Below are 24,137 nucleotides of genomic sequence, written 5' to 3' on the forward strand. Positions count from 1 at the left end.
TTATTACTGAATTTCAATACACACATGGATATATAAATCAAACCTAGTGCTATTTATTCAATTGGTAAATATAAACATAAATTACAAAACTTTTTTTAAAAACCTTATGTGGCCAGAAAAATTGCAAAACTCATAAAACGCAAGCAGAATTTTTCTTTACCTGTTTTTGTTTTGTAAAACACGTTCAAAACAATTTTAATACATTAATTAATTATAATATTGTTACGTGCGTACCGGTTTGTAATAGATTGATAATAGTTCGTAAATGATTGTCATTGCACTCAAATCTGATGATAGCTTAATTAAATTTATTTTATCAACAGAAACACTTCAAAGTTCTGGAATTTTCCACAGAAATACTCGTACAAGTGTTTAGAATATCACTAAGTATAATCAGTAGTTATGCTTCAATCTAATAAGAACGTTAAACACAATGGAATGCAGAACGCATCTTAAGAGAAAGTTAACTCAGAAATATCTCCAATCTCACGCTGAACTAAAAACTGGCAACAATAACAACTTATATAGTATAAATAATGTCATAAAAATAGTGTGGTATAATGAGATTATTACTATGAAACCAATGTTTCGAATTGATGCCCAAGAAGAACCAATATTTCCCATTCTGCTTCATTGCATATCTTTCAAAAAAGTAAAAAAAGTCATCCAATTAATATCCTTCATCATTTTTTTTAAATGCAAAAAGTTTGTTTTATAAGCTATTTTTAGATATACAATTTTAAAATTAATGGATGTCAAAAAGTCTAAAAATATGAACGATTTTCAAAAATTCTCCCAAAATATTTTTAAAAAATATTACGCTAAAAATATCGTTTAATTTTGTTTTCCTCCACAATGTGTTATGGTGCAAATTATAATATTCTGAGATTCTCAGTTTATTTGTTAATATTTGCAAAAAATTGTTTCAACTTTAAATTTGAAAAAAATCTAATCCTCTAAAAATCAAAAGCGTGACACTACATCCACAAGCAGTGTATGTACAGAGTTTGAGTTCTGTTTCTTACCGGGAAGCAGTTTAAAAATCCATGACCATCTTTTAACTATAGCGACAAGCACGAAGAGTGAACTAAATAACAGCTTATAAAATAATAATAATAATAATAATTTAAAAGCATATATTTTTCAGGAACCATTACGAAAGTTCAGGTACTAGTTGCGAAAGTACAGATTACAAAATTAACAACAGTAAACAACGTTAAAAATGTGTAAACAGTATTAGAAATCTGCCAGTTCGGAGACGTGATTGTTCACAGAGGCTTAGGTGTAAATAAAGGGAAGGAAGGTGGTGGTCTTCTGAACGGATCCTAAAGACGAAGCTCTTTCATGTCTCTTTTTTCTCCTCTTGCTAATGGCAGCTGTGCGAAGGAGCGTTGCATGTGAACGGAGCTATAGAAGACCTTGACTTGCTATTGACATAGTTGAATTACCACCGGACACAGCTGATGATGTTTCCTATTCAGAAGATATAGATGAAACATACTGGGAAATATTATTCCATACGATGTCCCAGGTTTATTTGAAATTCACGGAGGGAGGTGCAACGAAGAAGTTGCAGTCCAAAAGAAAAAGAGAAACCCATATCAAAGTGGAATAGAAAGTGTATACCATTAACATGCATAATCTTGGAGAAGGAGAATGCAACCAGCATAAAATAAACATGACAGAAAGAGCAATAGTTAAAACATCAGTAGAAATGTTTAGAATGTTGTTCTTCACAGATGATCTAGTAAAGCATATTGTGCAGCTGAGTGCATCTTATGCAGCTCAAAATAATTGCCGCCAGTTTACGCTCTCTGGAGACTCTTTCAAAAACTTTTTGGGATTTTTAGAGCAGATGTATTAATCAGAAGAAGACATAAATATTGAAATTGTACCAAAATGTATGACAAGAAATCATTATATTGAAATAAAGAGAAACCTGTACTTGTGACGAATGTGCCAATAATAAATGAGAACAAAGATTATTCAAAATACTACCAAATTTTAAGTGAGCTGAATAAAACATTTACACAATTTGGAGTATTTTCATATATTTTGAGTGTTGATGAATAAATGATGCATTATTGCAGTCATCATTTTCTTAAACAATTTATTAGGGACAAGCCCATTCAGAATGGGCATACAGCAATGGGCAGTGTGTTGTAGAGTGGCTGGATATTGCTGCAATGCTAAAATACGTGAAGGTCAGCTAAGCAGTAGTTCAGGAAAAGATGCATATGGGTTAAATATTTTGGTAATATTGAATAAGTTAGCAACCATAGACAAACCAGAGGACACTGCTTTTATTTTGATAGTTTTTTTATAAGCTTTGATTTGATAATATGATTATTTGATAATGAAAAATTTAAAAGAGAGAAGTATACCTGCGACAGGAACTGTGAGATACAACAGGAAGAATAAATGCCCTATAAAAATAGATAAGAAAATGAATAAGGAATTTCGTGGGGTTTTTGATTATACATATGGTGAAATAAAAGGACTATTTGTCCTTATTTGGAAAAATAACAACATTAGGATGATATCAAATCATTTGGAAGTTTTACCTTTGGGACGTATGCAAAGATAGTCTAGAACTGAAGAAAAAACGAGTGACGGTTCTGCAGCCATTGCAAATTAATAACATGGGTGGTGTTTACAAGCTTGATTGTGATATACAAAAGTGTAGATTAAAAATTAAAGGCAAGACATGTTACTTTCCTGTTTTTACTAATGCAGTGGATATGACCCTAGTTAATGCTCATGCAATACATTACATTGCTAATGGGGGGAAAAAATCCTTTATTAAGTTTCAGAAAAGTGATCTCGAGGTTTTAGTTGAATTTAAACTTTTTATCTGATCCGATAAAGCGTGAAAGACCATTCTGTAGTGAGAGTCCATAGAAATACCTATGAGATGTGAGAAAAAATTCTAATGAACATCATCTAGGAAGACCATTAGATGGAAAACAGAGGAAATGTGCAGTTTGGAAACAATGTATAAAGTGTCATGTTGGATTACACATAGAATGTATTACTGCATGACACTCATAAGGAAATTTCTCCTGTACAATTATATACAGTGTAATGTGCTGCAATCCCTAAATAGGGGTTAATTTCTAAATCAATAAAAATCAATTATTTATTTTCATTAACGTAAAATTTAGTGCGTTGTGTTTGTTTACCTGCAAAAGAGAAGCTATATTTTAGGGGGGAAGGAAATGTTTAATAAAAACTCTGTCAGTTAGTGGGTTAATGATTGAATTGTTAATTAAAATTGCACATGATTATTTTCTTTGGTATTGTTTAAATTTCGTTATTACTCTTTAAATGAAGTAAAAGAAGTACTGAAAGGTTGGAGGACTTCAGACTATTATAGCGGACAAATTTATTTGCTTTATGGAATAACAGAAATACAGTATTTTACATGAAAAATCAAATTTAATGAAATGTATTTGATTCATTTCATTGTATCTTGATTATATGTTTGTAATATAGAGAAGAAATCAAATGAATGATTTAAACATGGGTTTTAATGTACATAAAGTTCAATTAACTGTTGAATGCTTCTTTCAAAGTACTATACAAGTTTTATTATCTATATAAAAATTATCTTTTAATTCATTATCTGGAAAGCTTCAAATTGTTTTAAGATGTAATGTGTTAGCTTTGAAAATAATTTTTATGTATTGGACGTATTAATGATCATCTGATAAGTAATACTGAATATTTTCCTTTGGATTAAAAAATATGGTAAATGTTTTTATTGTGTTTTAATTGTATTTAATTAATAATAGCATTTTTCTCTTTGGAAAAGGAATACAGATTTATATGCAGTTTGTTAGTATTCTGAGCTACTTTATTAGATCTTGATTATTATTATTATTATTTTGTAAATTATAATAAATGAATATAAAAAGCTGCTATTGTCTGATTTGTAATAAGTAATGACTGATAAGAAAATCATGAATGACTGGTATTTTAAATCTTAGTGCTTCATTTGCTATATTTTTAATGCATTTTCTTCTTTTTCAGTGCCATTACTTCATGTGTTATCAATGCACTCACGTTTATTAACTGCTCAATCGGTCCCTAATGTAGTATGGCCAAGATTGACTGGTCAAATGCCTTCAGATCATTATTCGTAAGGGGAATATAATTCTTCAAGGGCTGATATTATATATATATGTTCTGCAATATACTAACATTCATTTCTATTTTTAGTGTTGCAGTGTGGGATGCTGAAGTTCCTCTTCTGCTTAGAGATTGTACAGCATTACTATTACAAATGATTTTGACAATACCATTAAATTTGGAGAAAGGTGAATATAATTTTTAAAATTATATATTTATTGAGATTTTATTGCTTTTTGATTGCTTTGTATAATGATTTATCAGCATAGCAATACTCCCCCCCCCTAGCAGGAAGTACAGCCATGCTCAGATGTACTTAGATTATATATTAATTGTTTGCCTGAAAACAGTTATTTCTAAGTATGCAAATTATTTTTATTCTGGTTATCTGTTTAACGCTCAAATGTATGGGAACATTTAAATGCCTGCTAGCTTTGGAGGCATTTAAAGACTTTTGGGAGTTTTTAGGGGTCTTCCTCTTCTTTATGGTGACCTATTGGATATTGCTTATACATAAAGTAATTAATTAAAATTTAATATATACTACTTTCTTGATATTTTTTCAAAGATAGATTTAATCTTGTGTTTACAAGTAAGTAAATTAATAAAAAAATTGGAAATATTTTATATTTTAACATCATTCAGAAAGACTTGTTTTTCCAGTAATGTTCACTCTTCTTTTAACAATGAATGCTTGAATTATTCATTTTCTATTTTTTTTCATATATGTATATATACATATATATATATATTACATTACTCCAGTTTTTGTCTATTGTTGTTGGGTAACATTCTTTGTAGTTTTTCATACAGGAAAAGCTTTTCTTAATAGATTCAATGAAAATTGAAGTTTGAGTCTAATAATCCTTTCAGGAAAGGGGCAAGGGCATGTTCAGTACCTTGAAAGGACTTTTTTGCTTGCTAACAAATTTTAAAAAAATCTTTATTAAAAACTAAAAGAAAAAAAAAACACAAAGAATAATATTAATAAAAGAATTTGATCTCCCTTTCCCACAGGAGCAGATGCAAACATTATCAAAATCAACAATCTTTCTTATTCCAGTTATAGATTCATTTTCTTTGATAATGAAAATTTTGAATTGATATTAAATTATGGCTAAATATAAGCTGATAAAGCAATAATTTAAAAAAAATCTTAATCAGAAATGAAACTGCTGCTAAGTGGCAGCTAACAAAAAACAGTATAATTAAAATTAATAAGGAAATGGTAAATCTGCAGACCAAGTTTCAAAACTTCCAAGAAAAAGTGTGTGGCAGTAAAAATATATATAAGGATCAAATCCAGTGCAAATGTGTAAAGGACAAATAATTACATTGCAATGGAAGCAAAAATATAGTATATAAATTGTGAGACACTTTGTACACTCTAACTCACAAAAAATACATGTCCCCCCCCTAAAAAATGATTCTATGTTTTATTAATAATAAGGTAGTAAATACATTTTCAGTTCTTTCTTACATTATTAGTATCTATATTTATTTGCATTTTTTTGCAGTAGCAGTATGTGCACTAAAAGTGAATTTTTTGTTTTTATTTTTATTTTCATTTTTTCTGAATTATATATATAGATAGCACTTTATGATATGTTCCATGATATGTTTTATGCATGTTTTTATAATTGTTCCTGTTTTCATATTCATTTTTAATTTGCATTAAATTTTTTAAAATTATATCTCTATGTTAATATGCATAATATGGTTAGGCATACTGAGTTCATAGAAGTTTTATTTTTTGATTCAATTAATTTTATTGAGTTATTCTTAAATTTATTTTAGTTCTGTAGTGTATTTCAGCATTCTACTTTCCTCCCCTCCCCAGCTATTGCTCGAAGAGCATTCTGCACACTTCAAAATTTGTTTTAACTCGGAAAAAGAGGTCACAACCTCTGTTGCTTTTTCTGATATTAGATTGTTTTAACTTTTTGAAATTTTGTATTTTTGCCTAGTATTTTTTGAAAAAATTTAGATCTTGTATTTTATTGTAATGCGTCAAATTTGCACTGTGTTCAGCATGTATCATTGTTGATCCTTTGAATTTGTATAAAACTTAATGAAAAGGACAAATTATTGTTATTTTATTTTTATTATTTAGTGTTCTATATATATCTTAATTTTAGAAATTCTAAACTCTTGATTTTATATATATATAAAATTGATTTTATATATATATTACAATTTTATTTGTAGTTTTGTTTTTACTACAAGGTATCTGTAATGAATGTTTGTAATTTAGAAGGGAAAAAGAATATGAGCATTAATAATTTGTTTCATTTTTGTAGTAATAGTACTGAAAGAAGAGTGCAAAAAATCATAGTAAAAGCAATTATTAAATAATTTTCCAAGCATTTTCTCCTGTCCTAAGTATTTCATTATATGACTGGATGAATAGTATGAGGGTGCACAATGCTATGCTATTTTTTAACTTATTGTTAAGAAGCAAATTAAATTTTCAGAATTAAAATAACTAATTATGAATTAAATGGCTTATATATGGAATGTGTCACGAATCAGCATTTCACTGGCAGTTTTTCAATACACAAATGAAAAATCGAAATGTCGTGCTTTTGAAGATGTTGTGGTTCAAGCTTCTTAACATAATTCTGAAGCATTTTACAAAGAAAATGCCTCCAAATAATCAAAAATAAATAATTAAATTATAAAATTAATTAATCAAGAATAAATAGAAAAAATAAAATTAAAATGATAAAAAGAAATTTACTATCTGTAGCAGAACTGGCCAACCTTTTCAAGAGCATGAACTATTTGAACAGTATTGTGATTGTGTAGGGGTATTGTGATGACTGGATATTATTATAATTATTTAATAAAAGAATAGCTTTCAGTGCATCTACTGATACAACAGGCAGCTCATAATTGATGGATTGGTGGATCTATGGCATAACTGTAGACAGGAAGCACAGAAATTAATATTGCTTGTTCCTTTTTATACTAGCCTCATAATGTGTATTTCGTGAAGTCAAAATCTTTATTAGAAAATATAAAACTGTGTGATGTAGCCGTTCCTCAATAAACACTAATGCCAGCTAACTTTAAAAGGATTTATTAACAGAGCACACAGGAACGGTTACAAACAAAAGAAATATACATAAAAATAAAACATATCAAATGGAACATCAAACATTTGAATAACATAGTAAACTATCATCATGGCGGCTGGAGGTCGACTGATGTTTTTTCATATCGCCACGAGATCGCGTTTAAATAAAATAGTTCGGTTACAGTTCATGGCATTGAATAAAATAGTTCAATTACACTTAAATAGTTCTGTTACATCTGTAATTTTTTCATTGCTTAAAAGTGAGAAATTATGTCATGAAGCTCAAGTTCTTTAAAACATTGGAATCTGTGAATTCAATTCAGATTTCTTGTTTATTTTTGAGAGATTTACACCAGACTTCTGTAAATTTTTTGCTTTTATATGATCTCTTATCTGAACAGTTATGTGAAGTATGCACAAAATATGTGAAAGGAAGCTATGCATCCACAGTTTGTGTCAGTACTTTGTATTATATAATAGCTTTTACATTTTTCAGGTGTTGATTCATCGGTAAGTTTGTGCATAAGTTCTTTTATTGCTTCTTTCTGATTAAGACAATCACGTAACATATTTTGGCATTCTGTTATACTGAATTTTTTATTACTGTGTCTTTAATGTATGTTTTCCCTGTATTTTCTAATTTTTTTAACAGTACATGTTTTATTACCACTTAAAGATTACATGTAATTTATCTATTACACTTTTACAGAAACTGACAGTGTTTGTATCTAACTATATACTGAAGCACATTTCAGTATATAGTTAGATGCAAATTATATTTCAGTATATAGTTAGATGCATAATCAGTACAAATGTGCTTTTGTACTGATTTATCATAATTATTTATTACTCTACTTCTTAGTTAAATGAAACAGATTTAATATATCTGATGACTTTTGTTTGTTAATTTGAACATATTGTAAAATTTTTAAAAACAAAAATGAATATAAAAGGCCAGTTATCAGTCAGAGAAAACGTGTTGGATTAGATTTCTGATTTTCTAACAGTCTTAATTCCATGTGTCCCTAGGTAACATTTTTTAAAGTGGATAAATTGTAATTTTTCAAGTTTGAGTATTATTTAAAAGTTTTTGCATTTTGTAACAGAAGTAAAGTCTTCTGCAAATAAATAAGAGCAATATATGATTCTGTAGGTGGATGCAACAGCTGAGAAAAAAAATTTTTAATGTAAATTCTGAACTGTTTCTGAAATTATTTTTATGTAATATTTGTCTTTCAAGCATATGGAAAAACTTTCCTTTTTTAATATGATTGGTTATTTTATCAATTTTCTTTTTTTATAGCTTACTACAGATGTATGATACAAATTCTCTACAACTTTCAGTATGTACAAGCTATTGTCCAACTTAGCTGTAACTTAACCTGTAGCCAAAGACATATGGCAAAAAGAAATGGAATGCAAAAATCTAATTCGAGAGAAATCTCTGAAAAAGAGACATTGGAGGAAAATTCAAAAAATATTTGGGAAAAAACTAATGTAAGTTCTAAAAATTTGTGTAAAAACAATCAAAATGCTATTTTTATTATATTGCACCATTTATATTTAATTGTGTAGATTAATTGGGTGGATGGCTTATCAAATAATATTGCGGCAGTGCTTGTATACAGAGTTCTCATTCACAAGGAAAGTTATGAAAGTGAAAAATGGTCTGGGAAAATGTCAATTTTTTTCCCCTGAAACATCAGATGCATTTAATATTTTTTTTAAAAGAAAGGCAGGAAAGAAGGAAAAGCCAAATAATGAAAAGCTCTTTTTTAATGTATTTTTCCCAAAATAAGACCCAATAAGAAATATAAGCCCTAGCATGATTTTTCAAGATTTTCTTAGTATAAGCCTTGCCACAAAAATATTTAGATAATCATCTTGATGGATGCCAGATTGCTGAATGAGCAGTCAGAGTACAAATAGAGTATACACTGTACACATGTAATAAACAGGTATAATTATGAAAAATTAGGAGGATCTTCACATTTCAATACATCATGTTGTAATGTATGTCAATAACATGTAACATGTGAATAACATGTTGTAATGGACATACCCATTTTATTATTCTATTATACTGAATGCTTTTTTTCAAGAATGAGAGTTGTATGTTGTTTTCATGTCTTAATTCGTGTATGTTTCGGCTGTATTTTTCTAATATTTTTAAAAGTACATATTTTATTATTGTAAAGTTTCCTTGTAATTATTTACTAGACTTTTAAGGAAACTGTCATGCTATTATTTACATTTTTATTTTCTGAAACTCTGAACACACTTGTGTGAAATAAACATTCTGACTTTTGTGCTAGCAATTTTTCACCTTTTTTGTTTTGTGGTACGTTATTCTTAATGGTTTTTATTGTAACTTTTATTTCATTAATTTTCATTTAACCCTTGATTTAAAAACAGAATGAAATGAAATTATATATTGAGCCCAAACAAGGTGAGTTCAAAAAGAAAAACTATTCCATCCAATACAAATGGAATTTTAAAGGGTCCACAGGGCAAGAATCTAACAAATTTCTGTAAAGAGAAGGGATATCTTAATGGTCTAAAAATAGTAGTTAGAATGCAAATAACCTTGGTTAACAGCTAGATGCTAAATGGTAAGACTAAGAAGCACAAATGTGAATCGAGTCAGCATTATTTCCTGAGTTGTAAAATACTATCTGTGAATGGATTGCTGATAGAAGAGCAAAGGTTTTGTTGTTTGCAAAACTGATATTTTAGAATTTTCCCTTGTATCACAGTGAGACGTATTTCCAGGCGACTTCATATTATCCCAACACTGGGTGGATGGCTTCCTTTAGCAGTATGAACTGTCTCTAAGAAGACTGACAACATCATTCAAGCTAGAAGATACTGAAATCATCAAATGGGTATCTATGTGTTGATGGCGCCAACTTTTCTAAATAGTAGCTCTCCAGTATGATTGCTGTGAATGAAACTGCAGTATTTATGGGGCAAGAATCTCAAGCAAAAATTTAAGAATAAACACTTCAAGGTAATTCATCCCCTTTTATCTTTCCTGATAACCATAGTAATGAGTGCTGCAGAAGACAATTGAGGAGTCTTCTAATTAACTAAAATCCCCTGATCCCTACTGTGCAATGATAACAGTAGATTGCAATCATTATTGAGGAAGAGCTGGTATGTCCTTCAAGACTCATTAAAATAATAGAGTATAATTATATAAATGCATGTGTTATCTGTAGTTTGGCAATTTGTCTGGATGAAAAGAAAGCCCTGCCCTTTGTCATCATAAGGACAAGTAAAAAGATTGAACACGTTTCAGTTTTTTATGTTCTTGAAACTGAGAAAGTCTGGTGCATTCAAACAGCTATAACAAGGTTTGTAGGGGTCTTAACCATCTGGCCAAAAAGGCCATATATATTTTTTGCGATGTTTGTAGAATTTATACATATTTGCATCTTAAAACATGTCCAAGAAATTAAGGCGATATATTAAAAGTACATAAAATCCAGGTATAAAATACCAGGGGCATTTTGACATTAAAATTAAGAAAATAATTATTTCGCATGATTGTTTTTAGAAATTGATATGCTGTCTTAGTGTAAACATTGGCCGATCAGAGGGTTAAAAGTCCTTAATATTAGCCAAAATTTACAAACAGTGATTAATTTTGACCATCCGATATTTTCATCCCATTTCTGTGACTGCCATTCTGAACGTGAATTTACATTTCGGTTAAATATTGAATTCAAACCATAAATCTCATAACTGAGCCATCCTAAACTGATATTGGGAAGAATGAGGGGAAAAACAGTGTCCTGGAACAAAAGTTTTGGAGTGACTGGAACTTGTGCAGGTGTATTTTAATTCATTTTTATGGATGATATCATTTATAGGGCTAATCTGGTAGATCATTTTCTGAAAGTGAGGGTATTAACTGGATGGACTGGCCATCCAGATCTCCAGAACTAAACCCACCAGAACATATATGAGATGCCATTGGCAGTGACATAGCAAAGAAGAACATCTCTCCGTAGGTGCAGCATCCAGGAGGTGCCAAATAGATGTTACAAAATTTTAGAATTAACTATTTTCCATTGCTAGCAAACAGGGGGTAGTGAAAAATCTTCATTTGTCTGTGGGTGCTGGAAACCATGGCTACAACTCTGCCCATTAGAAGGGCAATTTTATCTCACCTTTCCATTTCTAGAACACCCCAGGACCTGAAAACAATGTTGTTGCAAGAATAGGTCTGACTGCCATAAGGTTTGGTTTATTTGATTACGGCAAAGCACTCAAGGGCTATCAACCTGAGTGGAGAGATGCCTTCATGGAGGACTCTCTAAGGGAACTGCCTTGTATACACACTACACATGATATTGCCACAAGAACTCATGAATCACTTCATTTCAAGTATGCAATCACATTGTGAGAGCTGTATGACCATTAGTGGGGATTATACGTCCTATAATGCTTCCTTTTTTGTTCATTCTTGCAACCTCTGCTTTAGGTAGATGAACATAGATGAACATTATCCACGATCCTGTATGTTTACTGCTTTTTTCCCCATGTAGCAGTCTAAGCCAGTATCAAATTTCATTAAAATATGTGCTTACCTGCTAGATGTCACGACTCAGGTGAAGCATTGTTGCCATGTAATTACTGACAATTGTGTTGCCAGTTCACTATAAGCAGGCTGAACAAGCAGGAAGCATTCATTCAAGGAAAGTTCTTTGCTAGACCTGAGATTTAGGGTCATGATTCTACTAAAGAATATGAAATCTCAATTTCGGGCCAGAATTGTGGGTTTAAACTGTATGACATCATTCTGGAAGGAGATGACCCGACTGTATGTAAACAAATATAATTTTTTTTATCATGAATAAATGAATAAGTACAGATTCTTGTTCTTGAATGTATAAATAAATTATAAATGGATAACGATTAACTGGCTAGAAAGTAAGATATTCCCTGAAAACAAGACCTAACAAGTCTTTTGGAGAAAAAATTAATATAAGACTGGTCTTACTTTCAGGGGAACATACTAATCAAGAAAGAAAAACTGTGTCTTAAAGCAAATGAAGAGTTGTTTTTTTGGAGGGGGGGCGCGATAGAAATTATTTTACCGAGTTCATATCTGATACAATTTTATCAACTTGAATATTATCTCATTAATTTTTTACAGTATTTCTCTTCAGTTGTAGTGAGATGTGTTTATTTGTTTTATTAGAAATGTAATTTAATAATCTTCTATCCTGCTTTTTCTTAATGTTCTTTTATTTATTTCAAAGAGTAAGATAAAAGACTTTTATAATGCTCTTATTTATGGTATTTTGTTTTAAATGTATGAAATTATTCAACTACTTTTATTTAATTTGAAAATTAATGAATCAAATTTGTTCTAAAAATTGTTACTCATAGAAAATAAATCAGAGTTTAAGATATTAAAAATTTAATTTCTATGGGAATCCTGTTTAGAAAAATTTCCATTAAGTGAATTTTAAATGAACATTAAATTTGTCCATTTTCCATTAAAGAAGCAGTAACTATGTCCTTAAAATTGGATTAAGATAGCACTTAAATATATCAATTATTTATTTATTCAACAGGAAGATGCAGATTTCAATGACCTAACAGTAATTCTTGGTGAAGTGATAAGCCAACTTGAACATAGCTCAGTGTACTATACAAATGACGATGAGATGGATCCTGCTCAGGTATTTTTTTAAATTTAAAATTATACCTTAGCTTTTTATCTCTTGTTTTCAATTAAAATTTCTAAATTTAAGGAACACATTAGGATATACACAACAGTTATTTGACAGTGTTTATATTTGATGAAGTATAAAAATGTCTTTACTTTTAATGTTGTAAAGTGTAGTATGTACACTACTAAAATCTGTATTCATCAGTCTGTCTGTTTGTAACATCATTTCCCCCACAGTGGCAGGGAGTTGAGTTTGGAAAGAGGTACCGCTGGTGTCCAAAAATTTGTTGTAAATCATTTTGACCATTCTGATCTTTGTACAATTTTAATGTGCCAATATATTAATTAAAATCTCTTGAAAATGCTAACTTTCATACTCTGCAAATTGCTTTTTTCGCTGAATTTCGTTGCTGTTCACCGTGTGTGTTGAAGCATGTACGAGATGGGATTTTAAAATTGCCATCCATCTTTCCTAAACCTCTGTTTAATAAATAATGTTTAATGTAAATTTTTGTTATGGAATCACGTGCCTCACTTATTCCTCCATCTCTTTTTCCTGTTTTTTGACGTCCCACCAGCGGCCGAGCGGTAAAGTCGCTGAACACAGGTAGTTCAGTCTGAGGTTCGAATCCCGCGAACGGGCTGGCTGCATGGGAGTTTTTGTGGTTTTTCCCATGTGTAACGTGTATACGAGCCAGTTTCCCTTAGAAAGTCCTCCACGAAGGTATCCCTCCCCTTAGGCAAATAGCCGTCGAGGCTTTGCCATAATCACACACACACACCTGTGTTTGACAATGATGTTTTTATAGGAACTTAAAAATTGTGGATTTAAAAAAAAAAATTTTTTTTTTTTTTTTTTTAATTTTTCCTTTAAATATGAAATATCCCCACATTCATATATTTCTTTCTAAATATCTTACTTTAAATTCCAGGACATTAGAAATGTAAAACGAAGCACGCAAAGTCATAACTTAAAAATCTTGCATGCTATGGCATAATATTAAATCATTCCTCCTCCTCTGACTTGCTTCTCGATGGAATAGTCACTCTCTTCTGAATGAAAGTCATATTTATACATTGAAGAAAGCATGTGATTGCATGTGATGTCACTGCATGTTGAATTTTTTTTCCTTAATGTCAGCTTTTTAAATAAATGGCTGCTGTTGGTAACTTTTTTTGTTTCAAGTTAGGAGATAACTGACATGATATGTTATTGCCACATTAATTCTTTTATTGATATTGAGAAAAAGTTGTTATATTGTATTAATGTTAAATCATGACACCATACGTATAAACATGAAGTGTCGAAAGTTCCTGGTTTTGAACAAAACTCCTGGTTTGGAACAAAAATATTTGTTTATGAATGGGTTATTGCTTGGAAAATATGCTGAAATTTTCGAAGATTCCAATTTCTGAAATATATCCCATTATAACTTATTACATTTAACTTTTATTTCTTGTTCTAGGTGTTTTTATAGTTTTTTACATTTATATTCGCACTTTTAATAATTTACAGTTGTATTTAGATTTTTATACCTATTGCTAATTTAGAACTAAGAGGAGAATCTCCTTTTTCTCAGAGCATTAACTTTTGGGGTTTCCTGATATGTTTAATATTATTTTTCCATATTTTTTAAAAAATGCTTGTTGTTTTATATTATCTCTTTCTGTTACTGTTGCTTGAAAAATTACATTTTATGTTTTTACAATTTACTGTTTGCTATAACTATTGTTTTTATGTTAAAGATGCACAAAAGTTACATCGTTTTGTTATGTGATTATACATTTCTTTCTAATGTTACCTGTTCTTAGAATTTTTCATAATACTATCCATATTTTTTGTTCTTTTATTTTTTTTCCTAGCAGTTTTATAATGAGTAAGTTATGGTTTTATATTTTTTAATTAGCTGTTTAGTGTATAGTATTTTATTTAGTATAGGATTTGTTTGTTTTTTAAATTTCTCTTATACACATTTTGAATTCATTTATTTATTTTTACCAGTATTATTTTAATGAGTAAGTTTTTTCTTTCACATGAATGTTTACTTTTTCAGAATTCTAAAAGTTTCCTTTAAAAATTTTCTTACTTTAGATTAACAACTTTGTGTACACTGCATTAAATTAATAGTTCATTTTAATTTTACTTTTTATGTCCATTTTAATAATTTTGTTTACAAATATTTAATTCCTTTTATTATATAGTTTTTAATTACAGTTTAAATTTTTATAGGTATTTAATGTATTTTAGTTGAGTTATTATTTTAATACAGTGCTATTTTTTTTCAATTAATTAAAATGCCAAAAGGCAAAAGAAGAATTGTGAGAGAAGCATTAAGAAGACAAAGAACTGAAGCATAAAGGTTATGGTGATCTACAGAAAATGAAAAAGAAACCATTACAAGACTGAGCAGGTAAACTGACCCCCCCCAAAAAAAAATGTGTATGCTGAAGAAGAAACTAATAAAAAAATGTATACACTAAAGAAGAAATTAAACTCTGGAGACAAGCAGAACTACAAGAAAACTTTTGTGCTCAAGGAACTGAAGCAGAAACAAGTAGGGGACTCGACAGAAGATCAAGAAAATTTGCATGGTCAAGATACTGAAACAGAAACAAGTAGGAGGCTTATCAAACATGTTCAACATCAGCAGAATATGTGTGATGAAGAGACAGAAGAAGTTGCAAGTGGATGAAGGGCACAAGATTCTCAGCTTCATAATCAAATTCAGGTGAAAAAGGGAGAATAGGATGCTACTACACGAAGAACGCAAGACGCAAACACATCACAGACAAGTTTGATCTGAAGAAATAATGTCTATACAAGAAGACATGTTTCCAATGAATGCAGCATGCACTTCTTAATGCAGGAAGATGTGGACTCAAGGTTTACACTGAGCAACACAGGGTTGTTTCAGTGGAAGCTTGCTGCGATCTCTGCCGTGACCTATTTTCCAGGAGAAAGGAATACAAGAGGAAGATATGTGCACTGCTGTCACGATGGGGAAACTGTAGAATCTGAAAGAATAAGTCCAGAAGAATGGCATAATTTAATGAATGGAAACCACCAATTTTCTGGGTTTTTTTTTTTTTTTTTTTTTTCCTAACATTATAGAGACATTAGGTTTCTTGATGCTGTATGTGTCAAGCATGAGCAATGCCCTCCCCAAGACTCGAACTTGGACTTCTCGAATATGCACGATGTGCTACCATTACACTACAAAGGCATGCTGGAAGGAGGGAGAAAGTACTTTTATATACGCCCCCTTCTAAACAGCAACTGGGGATTAAGGGACCCAAACACCAAATCCTGGTGGTGACGACCACCTCCTCTTAGTTTGAACGCCACTGTAGAGTTTTTTTTTAAAGCAGAAGATGTAAAAATGCCCCACCAGTACTTGTACCTGGCCCTCCCAGATATGCCCTGAATGTGCTACCATTACACCACGAAAGCATGTTAGAAGGAGGGAGAAAGTACCTTATAACATAAATACTTACAACTATCTTCTTAGTTCTGCTTCCATGGGTGCCAGCTTAGAAATGCCTACAGGCTCAGTTTTAGAATTCATGGTGCCATATATCATTGAATGTGTCACCTTCATTCACCTCATCCTGGTCAAGAACACTATGCCCAGCTGTATATTTTAGATTTGGATCAAGCCTTGAGGCAGAGAATGAATTTACTTGGAATTATTTCTCTGAATGCTGAACTGCTGGCACATTTGGATGTTGTTTTAAGGATTGTGAATCCATATGCAGAAACCTACAGGATACTGAAAGGATTTTAAGAACAAACACTGTGAGAGCTAGGTGCTGAAACTGCTGCTGATATCTGTATTAACATCAAGGGCGAAAGTATTGCTACAGGTGAACACAGAGGATATTACAATGCTTCAAAAGAAAATGAAATTGTAGTTATTTTCAAGAGTGCAAATGGAATTCCTCCATCGAACAGAGACATTGTGATACATTCAGGAGGTGATGGTCTCGTTAACGTCAATAATTTAAATCTTAACTTCGAACTGATGATGTACGTAATTTTCTTTCCTCATGGTGATCAAGAATTCGAAATTGAACAGCAGTACACAGAGTCTTGGTTTTATAGTTGCAGAGTGTCTGTATGATAGTATTGGTAAAAACCCTATTTTGTATGGTTAGAAATTGTTTCAGCAGTATTTTGTGGATGCATATGTAAAAGTTGAAGGCAACAGAATTGCATACCTGAGGAGCCACCAAATAAATCTTAGAGTAGAAACTTACATGTGTCTTGCTGATCACATTTGCAGAGTCGGTGAAGCAACAGGTGTCTGCCTTGGAATTACCAGTTATACTTCTGTCAACATTTATAGGAAGCCCTCGCTGCATGCAGCAAAACTATCAAGACTTTGGCTTTGTCAAACCTACATGGCTGGAAATAATAGAAATCTTATTTTCAGATGAGCCTTTCATGATCATCTGGACCTTGTGAAGAGTATTTCACCTGAAGAAAACAACTTTGTTGCACGATTATCCGCGACTGTCACGTCTTGTATGCAACAGTTACAGATATACAGGTCACTGAATTTCAGAACAAAGGATGACCTCGTATGCACCTTTTGTTGATTTTAGCAGAAGATGATAAAATAAGAGATTCAGAGTGTTATTGAACTTCTGGATGCTACTCAACGTCTTATGCTACACAGTATTATGAGATAATTGATGATTTATGGAATCTGCAGTGAATTGAATCAAAACTGTCCTTGTGTGATTCATAGTGCATGTTCAAAAGGATTCCCAAAATCATTTCAGGTTGAAACTAAAGAAAATATAGATGGTTATCTACTTTATAGAAGAAGAGATAATGGAAATTTTATTTTTAATGTCATGGATAACAGGCGGGTGATTCCTTACAATCCATATTTATCAATATATATATATATATATAATGCTCACATAAATGTTCACTTATGTAGCTGCAATAAATCAATCAAGTGTTTGTTCAGGTATGTGTATAAGGGCCTCAGTGTAAGTTATTCTGCAAGAATCTGAGGATAGAACTCTAATGTGGAATGAGATCAAGTGCTTCTTAAATGCAAGATGTGTGCCCCTGAAGCAGTGTCGAGGCTGTCTAAAAAAAGAGAATGCATTCAAAGTCACCCTTCATCGTACGACTATCAGTTCATTTGGAAAAACCTGCAACCTCTCTATTTTACTGAATCAAAAGAAAGGCATGCTTTGAAGAGGGCTGCTAAGAAAAATATTATGCTTAGCAGATGGTTTGAGTTCAACAGGACATTTCCTGAAGCAAATCATTGCATGTATGCTGAAGTTCCTAAACATTTCACTTGGATGAATTATGTCTGGCAGAGATGAGTTACACTTGTAGGTTACATCCTTTCAAGAATGTATTCTGTTGGCCCAAAAGATGTTGAGCATTTTCATCTGAGGTTGCTGATGTGTCGCATTAAAGGTTTGGTTTGGTTTATTGAGATTACAGTAAAGCACACTAGGGCTATCTACCTAAGGGGAGGGATGCCTTCGTGGAGGACTTTCTAAGGGAAACTGGCTCGTATGCATGTTACACATGGGGAAAACCATGAAAACACCCATGCAGCCAGCCATTCGCGGGATTCGAACCTCGGACCGAACTACCAGTGTTCAGCGACTTTACCACTCAGCCACTGGTGGGCCCGCATTAAAGGAGCAAAGAGTTTTGCTGGCTTAAGAACATACGAAGGTGGGGAGTATTTAACATTTAAGGAAGCCTGCTGTGCAAGACATCTGCTGCAAGAAATGAAAGAATGGAAAAATTTTCTTGTAGACGCATGAGCTTTTCAGATGCTAACTCAGCTAAGACATCTCTTCTGTTCCCCCCCCAACCTAACAGAACCCATCGCTCTGTGGAATGAGTTCAAAGAGTCCCTTTTTGAAGATTTTGCGAGATTATACTTTTTGGAAGACAGTTTCAGCATTGCACTGAGAAATACAGAACACTAGTTACAAGAGCACAGAGTTTCACTGTCTTGTCTCAATCTTTATCAGCCAACAATGAATGATGCCGTTTCTCTTGATATCACACTGTTCGATGTCCAGTAGGAAAATGAACAAGCCCAAGTGATGAACCAGATGTTGAATCCTGAACAGAAATTTTTTTATGACTTGGTTTTGGAAATCCTGACATACCAAAGACATCTTATGTTATTGCATTTGCTGAAGCTGAGATGATTCTTCATGCTGTTCGGGAAATGAGCCATATTGCTGCTTCCTGCTGCATGGATAGGTATTGCTACTGTGCTGTTGACTGGTTGACGAACCATGCGTTCTACTTTCAACTTACCTCTCCCACTTTTGGAAAATTTTTCATGCCGCATTAGACAAGATAGTGCTGAAGAAAGACACTTGAAGACTGCAAAACCTTTTAAATGAGATGAATGCACCATGACACACCACTGTGCTGTGGAAGCTCTTGATGGATTACTGAGAAATTTGACTTGGCAGGATGTTCCTTTTGGTAGTAAAACTTTAGTTTTAGAAGGCAACTGGAGACAAACATTACCTGTCTGTTACGTACAGAAACCAAACTTCTGTAGTTGAGAGCTTCTTTAGGAATTCCTTTTTCTGGCCACATTTCAGACAGTGCACAGTTTCTACTAATATGCGATTGTATCCAGAAGAATAAGAATTTCCAGGACTTCTGCAATTGGGAAATAGTCATCTTAAAATTGACAGTCGCTTGGTAGAAGAGATTATTTGAAGTTTAATCTTTGTGTATGATCAACAGATCAACAGTAGATGAGTTATTGGGTTGTGGCAATGATTTCAACTTACAAGACTTGGGCAGTAAAGAAATTTTATATCCAAAGAAGGAAGAAACTCTGAAACTTAGTGAAGAAATTCTCTCCTGATTTCCGGGACAAGTTTTCTCACAATACAGTGCAGACTCAGTAATTTGTAGTGATGAAGAACAACAACATGTATCAGCTGGATTTCATCGACAGCTTGATGCCTTCTGGAATGCCACCTCATTGTTTGAATTAGAAAATTGGAGTTATGACTCTGTGAAATCTAAATCCATCTGTGGGACTTTACAATGGAATGGGCTCATTCTGAAGAGAATTATTTGAAACATTTTAGATTGTAAAGTCATCTCTGGACAGAATGCTGTGTAAGAGTTTTCATTCTACATACTGAACTTTCGCCTTCAGATTCAAACCTCCCCTTTCAGCTCAAGTGAAGATAGTTTCCTATCAGTCTTCCATTTTGTATGACTGTTAATGAGTCACAGGGACAGACACTGAAGAAAGGTAGAATTTATTAACCACTTTTTAGTTACTTTTTAGTAATTACAACCACTTTTTAGTCATGGAATTCTTTATGTAGCTTTTTCAAGAGTCTATGAGAAATGTTTGTTTTTTTGCTGGAATAATTTTGTTTTATTTTCTTTGTATTACGTACAGATGAAAATTAAATTGTGTTCAACATTCTTGCAAAATACTATTTGTCTCTTAAAAATTGAACCTAACAGTGCAGGGAAACATTAAAAAATCCATGACAGATAAATTACATAATTAATACCAAATTTTATTACATGGAGAAATGGGTAAAAATAAATAAATAAAAATAAACAATCTCATTTTTTTTAAAATTTCATTTTTGCATATTTCTTAAACTTTCTGTATACCCATCTTTCCTGTTACTGCAGACATCTGCCCATCATTGGCAGGATTTGCTTGGGCACGCTGTGTTATTAGTAGTCTCAATTACTAAAATTGTTAAATTCATAAATTAGAACTAACCATGGCAAAAGAAACCCTTTTTTAACATTATAAACAATTAACTAGCTAGTTTTCTTGCATTATGTAATTTGTATATGCCGTGTGTTTTTAGAAATGATCAAAATTTAAGTGTTGGCTTGGTTGATCTCTTTAAAAGCCCCTCTGTTTCATATTCAGTCATGTTTCAGTTCTTTAAGGAAGAAAAAAATGATACTTATTATTACAGATTTAATACATTATAATGTGGTACTTTTTAAGCCATCTTTAAATAAACAACTTTAAACTTAAATGTACAGTACAATGTAAACTTAGAAGAAGAAAACTGACTTTGCAATATAATAAAGGCATTTTAATAATGCCTAAATGTACAGTAGAAGTCCATTAGTCCGGCATCCAACAGTCCGGCATCGCTCCGGAAAATTGTAAAAATTTTGGTTTTCTCCAAAAGTGTGTCTTTAAAGCAAATGAAACTGCTCGAGAGCTATTCGGAAGTTTTCGGGGTGGTTCGAGATCATCCGGAAGCGCACGGTATTGTTCGGAAACAATTAGTTTACAGTAAAAGTTTACAGTAAAAGATGCCGTCTATGCTATTGCACAGTCTTGGAACCAGGTAAAAAATACAACACTCCAAAAATGCTGGAGAAAACTTTGGCCAGCTGCAAACCCTGCATCTGACCTAACTCTACAGACTGATGAGGAAGAAAACCATCAAGACGCTCTGACCAAAGTTTTGGATGTCGTTAGAAGTACTGACAATCCCTTGAAAAACCTGCCTGAAGATGAGGTAGAGGAGTGGCTTTTAATCGACGAGAATGAGCCTGTTGAACAAGAACTAACCGATGAGGACATTATCAATATTGTAGTAAACCCTCAGCCTACTCAAAATCTTGAAAAAAATGACTCAGATGCTGAAATGGAAGAAAAGGAAAAAATCAGCTGGGCAGAAGCTGCAGGATCACTAAATAAGTTTATCTCTTTTGCCGAGGCTAGTACTAGCTACAGTGCTTCAGAAATTATTGATTTCCATATCATTAGAAATAAATTTTATACTAAACGCCAAAAGTCCAGAAAACAAAAAGACATTCGTGACTTTTTTAAATCTAAGTGAAATATGTTTTACAATACGTGTACATACATTATATGAAATGTAAAATAAACTTTGTTGTATGTATTTGCATACTGTATTTTTAATTTAATTATTAACCTAATTGTTCTTATAATTACCGCCCGATAGACCGGAATTTTCGGTAGTCCGGCACCGAGCCGGTCCCGAACGTGCCGGTTTATCGGACTTCTACTGTAATAATAAATTGTGCCAAATTTAGCAGACGTACTCTTCTTACCGTGGAAGCGATGATGAAACCACATGCAGATAAAGAAATATTCACTGAGTGTCCCACATTGTGGAAGAACAGGAGGGAAAAGGTTTTTCTCCTTTGTCTGAACAAAAATTAATCATACAATGCAAAACCACATATTTAAAGGAATTAACTCTCTGAGCATTATGACCGGCTTTATCCAGTCATCAGAAGTTTTGCTACTTAGCATATATTAGCTTATAATGTAAGATATTTTACTTTCTTACTTTCTTTAATAATATAAATATCTCCTTAATGAATGTAAGTTTATGAAAATACAGACTAAAATAAGTAATTATACAAACTCCATTAATAAATGCTGTTTAAATAATGGTTTTGATGATGGATCTAAAACCCTGTGCTGCTCAAAGGGTTAATAAAGATTTTACTAACGGGTGTCTCAAAAAGTATGTCGGATTGGAATCTACTATAAATCAAATTTATTTATTTGAAAGAAGCAAACAAAATATACCATTCTCTTCAGGAGATGTTGAGTTTATATGTGAAGCACAATATTGGGCATATGCCCTCCCTGCTAGCCCTACGAGCAATCGTTCTGTCCATGAAATTAACTATCACTTACGTGCACATTTCCCCATCAACTTCATTGAGAACCCGTTGAATTTCTTGTTTGAATTCCAACAGATTACGGGGTTTGTTTTTGTAAACTCATGACTTAGTGTACCCCCATAGGTACAAAGGTGTCAGGTCACAAGATCGAGGTGGATAGGTTTGGTCTCCTCGTAACGAGATTAGTCTGTCTGGGAACTTCTCACGCAGAAGAGCGATTGTGTCTCCTGAAGTGCGGCAAGTTGCACCATCTTGTTGGAACCAGAAATTTCGATGTTCATTTGATCCAACTGGGGCCAAAGGAAATTAGTGAGCATCACACGATAACGAACTCCATTCACCGTGACAGCCCTTACTTGGTCATCTTCAATAAAATAAGGATTGATTAAACCCCCACCCCAAATTGCACATCAAACCGTAATGCATGTCTTTTTCGTGAATTACTCTTGGATTCTCTGATCCCCATATTCTGCAGTTATGTTTATTCACAAAGCCGTTTAAATGAAAGTGAGATTCATCTGAGAAAATGATGTGCTTTGTGAAACCACGTTCTTTTTCCAGGATCCATTGCACAAATTTTCATCGTTTTCCATGATCTGCTGGTTTAAGTTCCTGTGTTAACTGAACTTTGTACGGGTGTAAATGTAGATCTTTCATTAAGATTCAATGCATTGTTGCTGGACACATGTTCATTTCTTGAGCACGACGGTGACATGATTTTTCCGGACTCACAGTGACCAAATCAAGCACAGCAGCAACATTTGCCTTACTCCGGCCACTTCAAGGCCATCTTGTGCTTTTGATGCCTACTGTTGAAATGGTTTTTTTTTCAAATTTCTTGATCAACCTATGAACAGTAGATTCATTTGGTGCATTGTTGTGCCCCAAAATTGTACAGAGTTTCCGAACGGTTTCCGCGAAACTTTCACCATTTTTGTAGTGAGTTTTCACAATCAACACTCGCTGTTCCATACTGTATCTTTCCATGACTATACACTACAAACATTAACCTGGAAAACAAAAGCACAGTATCAAAACATAACCTCAATCATCAATGATAACAAAACATGCAAAACCAATGTTGCCAACAACAACAAATAAAAATAATGTGCTGTTCAAATCTGGCGTTCTTTTAGAGACACCCTTTATGTAATTGAAATAAAAATTTTTCTTTTTCACAATTTAAAATTTATAGGAGCATGAATTATATATCCTAAGATGAAATCCCTGCCTATTCTGTATCAAAGAGCCCTTTTGTGAAAGCATCTCAATCAAAATTTATCACCAATGTGAATAGGGTGCACAGGATAAGAAGTTGATTTGTTAATGCTGTGGCTATTCAGTCTTTGTATTAAAACCAATCTGACTTTTTTTTGTGGGTGTATATATCAAGATTACTGTCTTTGTTTCCCTATTGCACTATTCTCCAGGATTTTCTCTGCCATGTTATCATTGTTGTAGCTCATATTTATTGATTATGATGTGCTAGCATGTGTGTGAGACAAAAGTGGATTATTGCATATATGTCTGCATCTTCAAATCTGGACACATCAAGTATTTGA

General features: G+C 32.3%; 1 protein-coding gene across 1 annotated transcript in view; it reads left to right on the plus strand.

Moving 5' to 3' along the window:
• Ubr3 (Ubr3 ubiquitin ligase) overlaps positions 1-24,137 on the plus strand; it is a 187,675-nt gene that overhangs the window by 136,317 nt on the left and 27,221 nt on the right. Inside the window, exons 29-32 of the mRNA XM_085825584.1 lie at positions 4,033-4,141; positions 4,222-4,319; positions 8,514-8,707; positions 12,799-12,906. Of these exons, the coding sequence (XP_085681710.1) occupies positions 4,033-4,141; positions 4,222-4,319; positions 8,514-8,707; positions 12,799-12,906 (509 nt within the window). The remainder of the gene's footprint in view (positions 1-4,032; positions 4,142-4,221; positions 4,320-8,513; positions 8,708-12,798; positions 12,907-24,137) is intronic.

Source organism: Stegodyphus dumicola, chromosome 10, assembly GCF_044657685.1.
Source record: "Stegodyphus dumicola isolate Sdum_Otavi_A_Nest chromosome 10, ASM4465768v1".
NCBI lineage: Eukaryota > Metazoa > Arthropoda > Arachnida > Araneae > Eresidae > Stegodyphus > Stegodyphus dumicola.